Here is a 7,340-nt window from a genome sequence, read left to right as displayed (position 1 = left end):
AAAAAACAACATTAACCTATACTGAACCACCAGGGGGAAAATTAAATATTAAAATCTAAGCAGCTTCTTAAATTTTAATGATAAAAATAACATCTAGATCTTTTTAGAAACTCCTAAATTTAGACATTTCGTATTCATTTCTTCAGCTGATCCTCACAACTCTCCTCAATGGAGAATTCCTGGATCATATCATACTTTTAAGATCCCATGATTTCCTAGGTTCAACTGGATTAACTGCTTCAATCAAGCTATTAAACTCCATAGTATAATCTAGAAAAGCACTTTAGCCAGCTTCCCAACACAACTGTAAGGCTGTCATTAGATCATAGTGTGTTCTGAAATAGTGCTTTAGATCAAAGTTTACAGGACATATTAGTTTTCCCATCTACATATATCTATTTTATTTTGTGAGATGAGTTGCAATTCCCTTAACAGCACTCTTCTCACTTCATCCTTTGCTAGTTTCTGTACTCCTCCTCCCCTGCCTTCTGAGACTTATTTGATGCAAATGCTGCCCTTTTAGGACACACTACACATAGCAAACAATTGGTCTGTGTTCATCCTTCCCAAGTATTGCTGTTCACCAATTAGGCTTTTCCACTATTTAGCAGAAAGGCGGTCCCTGGGGGGTCGGTTCAGTTCCATGTTTGAAGGGTGTTTGGAGTAAGTGAAGTCAGCTGACATAAAGGCACCAAAGAACAAACTATCATAATCTCAGGAATTCTCATCAGACTATCAGACCACTAAGTCTGGTTTGTGGTGGCTTTTACTAATTTTGTTCTGCATTATTCTCCCTCTTCACCCTGACCATACACTGTATCACACAGGTTTTGAAGGAGAAACAAGAATTTAACACACTTCTAAAAAAATAAATAAAATTTCACACACTTCTAATTGTCGCATCATTTTTATTAAATGAAACTGAAGTTGCCAAACTTTTACTCTGAAAACTGAACAAGTTCTATGCATACATACATACGTGCATAAACATAAATGTAAAATAATTTGTAACATTATGCGCTAAGCACATAAAGGTACAAAGCAGCAACAGTACGCAAATTAAGAAAGTATGTCCTTCTCAACCCCAAAAAAGGCCTGGCCCAGACAGCTTCACCAGTGAATTCTATCAAACATTCAGAGAAGTTATTGTTAGGTGGGTCAGCCACAATTCATACCAGACCTATGAAGAATACATCTGAACCTTTCCCTATTGTGTACCATCGTCATCATTGATGTACTTGAGACCACTGTTATAGTCACTGTGTCAATTCATCTTGTCAAGGGTCTTCCTCTCTTTCATTGATTCTTCATCTTCCCAAGCATGACGTCTTTTTCCAAGGACTGGCCCCTTCTAACAACATGCCCAAAGTATGTGAGACAAGAGTTTAACCATCCTTGCCTCTAAGAAGCACTATGGCCTCACTGTCTCCAGGACAGATCTGTTTGTTCTCTTGGCAGTCCATGGGATATTCAGTACTTTCCCCCAGCACTACAACTCAAAGAACTTGAAGTTCTTCTCCTGTCAGCCTTATTCATTGTCTAACTTCAGATGCATAAAAGTAATTGAAAAGATCATGGCTTGGCTCAAAATACACCTAGGTGAGTATTTAAACTGACATCCTTGTTCTTTAGCACTTTGGAGAAATACTTGACAGCAGATTTTCTCAGTGCAACACATCTTTTAATGACCAATTTAATTCATTATTTTGTGATGAATCAGTTCAAATTTTCTGTCTATATTAGTTTAAGAAAATAATGGGTTTCTAAAATTTTGACCATTTCTTCTAGTTTTTAAATTTTGTTATAGTTTTCATCATATTCGGCTCATATCCTTTTTTATTATAGTTGGTTCTGATGTAACATTACCTATTACATTCCTTGAGTTCTGTCTTTTTCCTTTGTTAGATTTACTCAAGGCTTGTCAATTTTATGAATCCTTTCAAAGAACTAACCTCTAGTCTTATTAACTCTATTGCTTTTCTGGGTTTTTATTTCATTTATTTCTGCTATTTAATATTTCCTTTTTTTCTGGATACTGTAGACTTTGCTTGCTGTTATTTTCCTAATTGTCATAGATTTTATGCTTTTAAAGTGTTGATTTTTATGCTTTGAAATGGTTCTTATTCTTGATTTTGGTTCTTATTCTTTTTTATTATATGTATTTTTAATGCTATAAATTGACCTCTGAGTAATGCTTTTGCTGTGTCCTCAAGATTTTGGGATGTCTGGTTTTTACTCTCATTTGCTTCTTGAAATTTTAAAATTTATTTTTATCTTTTTCCTATTACTCAATAGTGTTGAAACAGGGTGTTATGTTATGAATTTTCCATATGCATGATTTTCTCCCGTCTTGATCACCCAGATGTCTATCTTGTAATGTTATAGTAATGTGATCTGATAGCATGCTTTGTAGTATTTAAATTTTTTAAAAAATTGTTGAGGCTTGCTTTGTGACCTACTATATGGTTTATCCCAGAGAATGTTCCACTGGAAAATGAAAATGGAAAATATGCACTGGAAAAGAATGTATACTGTGCTCTTGTTGGGTGTAGTGTTCTACACATGTTTATGAGAGATCTAGTTGGTTAACTGTCTTGTTTAATTCTATTCTTTTTTTTCCTCTCATTTATTTCTAGTTGCTCTGTCTTTGAAAGTGATGCAATGAATCTGCTACTATTAGGGAGTTTTGGTGACAAAGTCCATAGAAAGTTGTGCTGCTCACCTAAAAGTAGTACTTCACTGGTGGTTAGAATCCACCAGGAGCTCCAAGGGAGAATGGGCTTTCTCCTCCAGAGAGACTTACAGCCTCTGAAAACCTGCCTCCTGGAGGGTCAGCTCTGACTAGGTTCCAACTCAAGTGCAATGACTTTATTATTATTGTAGAGTTCTACAATTTTCTCTTCAAATATGTTAAAGTTTGTTTTATGCATCTTGCAGCTCTGTCATTGGATGTAATCAGAACTATGTCCTCTTCTTCAACTGATCATTTGATTATTATATAATGCTTTTCTGTTTTATGCTAGTTTTTGTCTTGAAGTCTATTTTATCAGAAATTATTGTCCCCACTCTTTTTTAAATTGTCATTTGGCTGATCATTTCCCTCCTATTTGATTTTTAGATTATTTTTATCCTTTCATCTAAGATTTGTAGCTAGCATACTAACAAGTCATGCTTTCTTATCCTCTCTGCTTCTCTTTTTCTCTTGACTGGTGTATTTAATTCATTCACAGTCAGTGTAATTATTAGCAGTATGGTTTTATAGCTATCCATTTTGCTGCATTCTGTTTTGGGGAATTTTGGATTTTTTTTGTTCTATATGCTTTACTGCGCTGAGTTCACTTTAAGAATAAGAGTTTTCTTGGGGAGCTCTGGTGGCCTAGTGGCAAGGAGATGCAACTACAATCCCAGAGGCGCACGGTTCAAATCCACCAGATGCTCTGCCGGGGAAGGAGGGACAATCTCCTCCTGTACCAGTCAGATCTGATTTGACGGTACACTCACACATACAAGTAATAAAATGAAAATTTTAAAAAAAAAATCACTGCGAATTATACTGAACCATTCAGTTTACAGAACAAATGTCGGAGGGCACAGAAAAGTGTGTAGGGCGAGGGTGACATGGTCGAGACCTTGGGGTCTCATGGCTCTCAAGTCAGAACCGATACAGTAGACCCTCCAAGTGTAAATCACTATGGAAAAGACTGCCCATCTTTCTCGCGCTGAGCCGCGAGGCGTGGCTTTTGAGTAAATAAAAAACTACCCAGGGAGTAGGTCATCGGAGCTCGCTAAACCTCAGGTGACTCTTCTGAACACTACAATAGATAATGGTTCAGAGGAGTACGAGGGAGTTAAACAAACCTCTCTATCTGGTCTTCAACTCCAAGTTTATTTAATACAATAAACTTGGGCTAATGGTTTTCTTCTACGTACGTTTGTTCTTTCGCAAATTTTAACAGCAGGACCTCATATTTATGATTATGTTAAAAGCCCATAAAACGCATACCAAACTTTGTATTACGATTCAAAAAATGGTCATCGTCAATCTCCATCCTTTGAACTAGGAAATTTGCATGATTAGTAATATGAAGAATTTTTAAAAAAACCAAAAACTAAAACTGTTAACTTCGAAAAACCCCCTCATCATTCCTTGGAGTAAAGACTGGAAAGCCAAAAGTGAAACGCCAGCAAAACGTCAACCTACACGCTTCCTGCCGCAGAACTGGAGAGGAACGCACAGACCAGTCGCGCCTAGATAAACAAATGCCGAGGCGCCGCCCTCGCCTCTAGGGGCAGGGAGGGTGGAGGTGACTCTGGACTGGGGTTCCACTGTGGCGGGAGGGATGCGCTTGGACGCAACTAAGGGCCCTAGCCGACTTAACCTGTCCTGAGCACCTGGGGTTCCCGGGAAAACCCCAACCCTGACTTTCTCACCTCCACCAGCTGACAATTCCCAGGAACAAAGTGGATGGAGAGCTCCTTCTCCCTTCCGACCATGCCCGCCGTCTTTGCGCCGCCGACAAACAGGGAAACCCACTTGCACCAGCTTACGATCGCGGGCTGCAACAGCGCCAACACCACGGCCCGCCTCTTTAGGCCTAGACTAGCCCCCCAGCTGGCCTCTTCCGGCTTCCGTTGTCAGTAGCTTGCCCACTGATTGGGCACGCTCAGCCGACTCCGCAGAAAGAAGGCGGGCCCATCTAGGACGCTCTCCGCCCACGCGCCAACTCTTAAAGGGATACACGAAACAAGGGCCCGTGACCTTAGCTGTGAAGAGTCAATTTTTGTTTGGAACAGTATTTTTTTGGTGCATTATTCTTATTGCTTTTTTCTTTTGGCTGGAGAACGATTGAATTTCGGTGGGTTGGATTGCCAATTATTCCAAGTTGCCAAACCTTTGAAGTGGATGAGAGGAGAGCGACATCAGGTATCTGCACCTAGAGCATTAGGTTTGGTTGAGATAGTGGGGCGGGAAAGTGGGAACCCAGGGAATAAAAATAAATGTGTCATTAACTGAGTCATTAGCACCTCAGGGATCCATTTGTCTTTCTGGGACACTAAAAGGTATTGTGTGAAATTTCATAAATATCCCTCTTATACACACACACCCTCCTTTGAAGACTTGTTGCATTTTTTTCCTGCAGAACTTTTTTAACTACTGAAAAATGATGCGTGGAGGAGAGAGGTGGCTTTGCATACGTCTTCAAAACGCTTTCTTGGACTTTGCTCCAAAATTACAGAATGAAAATCTTTGGGAGTAGACCCCAAGAGTCAATATTTTAGAAGGTTCAACAAAGGTCAAGACTGCAACTTAGGGGATGCAACTTTAGATCACAAGGCCGGGCCGGGACTGGCACCGAAAATTAAAGGAACCAAGGAGTGATTAATACTCCTCGCTCTACCACCATATTCCTTTTTAAATTAATAATTCGAAAACAGCTGTCTTAAAGGGTTGAAGTCTATCCAGGACATAATTGATTACCATTTCAAATCCACAGAAATTTCCCGTCAGTAAAGCTGCTTAGGAAACTTTGCAGGGAGTGAAAAAACAAGAGAAAAACAGACCAGCTTCTCAGCGCACAGCCAACGAGTCCCTGAGCTGACCTACAAGATCTGAGATCTAAAAGCCGCTTACCAATCTACTGCTTGCATTTTCTAAGGCACTGTTTTCATAATCTTTTGCTCGGTTTATCTTAAATACTGAGCAGGGTGGGTTTTTTTTTAAGTTTTTCTGTGTTTGAAAATCATAGAAGGAACTTTGTTCCTTCCTACCCAACCCCCACCAAAAAGTCCATTTCCTTATTCCTGTAAACCTAGTTTCTTTGGGATAGTCCGAGTCCAAGTCCTCTGAATATTTTAATTATTTGTTCAAATCCAAGTTGATATTGTTAATTTACCGTTATTTAGGAAGTCCTTGACAAACCTGTCCCAGTACTAAACATGAACAATCTGCAAGATAAGGAAGACTGTACTGGGGAGAAAGGGAAGAGGAAAGATAAAAATTGTAATTTTCCTCTTTTAAAGAAAAGTATGAATTTTAATTCCTTTTTATTTGTAGCATGCTACTTAGTCTAGCCTTTCTAGAAAAATAAGGAACTAAGAGCTCAAAATTAACTTTTAAAGGCATACATACACAATTAGCAATTTGATTCTCAACGCATCTTGTCAAGTGTGGGAACAAAAAGAATCTCTTGCCTGCATTTAATCTAGATTTGGATACTAGTCAAAAAAGTTTGGCATACCTCTGGAAGCATATATCCATCTATGGTTTTAAATCATTCTCTTTAATGATAAAATAAGTAAGAGACAGTTGTTATACAAACAGTACCCAAGTTCGTACCTTAAGTCTACAAATTAAAGAGAAAGAAAAGGTCTATTGGCAGATACAGTTCATGACAAGAAAAAGAAAGCCTGGGGCACATAACTAAATCAGTCTTTATACAGAACCTTCACATGTACTTAAAGTCAATGAAAATTTAAAAACAATAAAGTCAATGAAACTGCCATTCTGTTTTGCTTTCCTTTTTTAAATTGGTATGATTTAACTGAGATCACTCTTAAGTCAATGAAAAAGTTGGTTTAGTGCTCCGTGTCAGCAGGTTATTTATTCCTTTTACAAACCTCTCCTGCTTTTTCTGTTCATAGGAATTCTTTTAAAGTACCCTTAATAGTACTTTGTTTCTTGTATTGCTGGCTCTTACCTGTTCCATGTCCTCCGGCATTTCAGGCATGATTCCAAAATTATTTAAGGAATCCAGTGACGAATGGCTCTCCCTTTGCCTCTCTGCCTCCACACTGGGTCTTTGTCTCCTTTGTCTACCAAGAGCACTGGAGTCTCTAAACGTAACCGGCTGCTTTACTTGACCTTTTGAATTAGCATTTCTATTCCAATCCCAGCATCTCATGCAGTTTTCCACATGGCAGTAAACTGGCAGCTGATTCCTTGTGGCAGTCTTGAAAATATCCAATGAGAAGTTTCATATTTTATTGCCGGTCAAAGGGAGGGTCCACTAGCACAGTACAACCATTAGACAGAAGCAAAATATTCAAAGGAAAACAAAGAACTTTCCTGTCAAGACTTGTTGTGGTTTGTATTTTGGGTATTGGGTTGAAAGTTTCCAGAATACAGTCATTTTCCATTTGTTTGGTGGCACTGGTTAAAATCTCTTCCCTGTAATCCACTCTCCCCACCTTCTACCCTTTTCTCAGCTCTGCAATTTCTCAACTCCTTTCTTCCTTCTGGTCTTTGTTTTGGACAAACGCAGACCTTTTGGTCTTACATAGTTGATTTTCTCAGGAATATCTTTCTCCCTGGAGTTGTTATCTATCCACTTTATAGATCT

The 7,340-nt window shown here is 38.7% G+C and overlaps 1 protein-coding gene across 2 annotated transcripts in view; it reads right to left on the bottom strand.

Moving 5' to 3' along the window:
• Nucleotides 1-6,728, bottom strand: part of MAT2B (methionine adenosyltransferase II, beta) — a 16,953-nt gene extending 10,225 nt beyond the window's left edge. The window contains exon 1 of one of the 2 annotated variants that reach the window (XM_006898923.1): nt 6,699-6,728. In XM_006898923.1, the coding sequence (XP_006898985.1) occupies nt 6,699-6,728 (30 nt within the window). Of the gene's footprint in view, nt 1-4,431; nt 4,552-6,698 lie in introns of those variants that run through there. The other variant, XM_006898922.1, reaches the window with a different exon arrangement.
• Between the last annotated feature and the right edge of the window lie 612 nt (nt 6,729-7,340).

The sequence above is a fragment of the Elephantulus edwardii genome, unplaced genomic scaffold, assembly GCF_000299155.1.
Source record: "Elephantulus edwardii isolate Elephantulus edwardi_28Jun2011 unplaced genomic scaffold, EleEdw1.0 scaffold00240, whole genome shotgun sequence".
In the NCBI taxonomy this organism is placed as follows: Eukaryota; Metazoa; Chordata; class Mammalia; order Macroscelidea; family Macroscelididae; genus Elephantulus; species Elephantulus edwardii.
The sequence above is the reverse complement of the archived record's forward strand: the minus strand, read 5'-3'. Positions and strand labels throughout refer to the sequence as shown.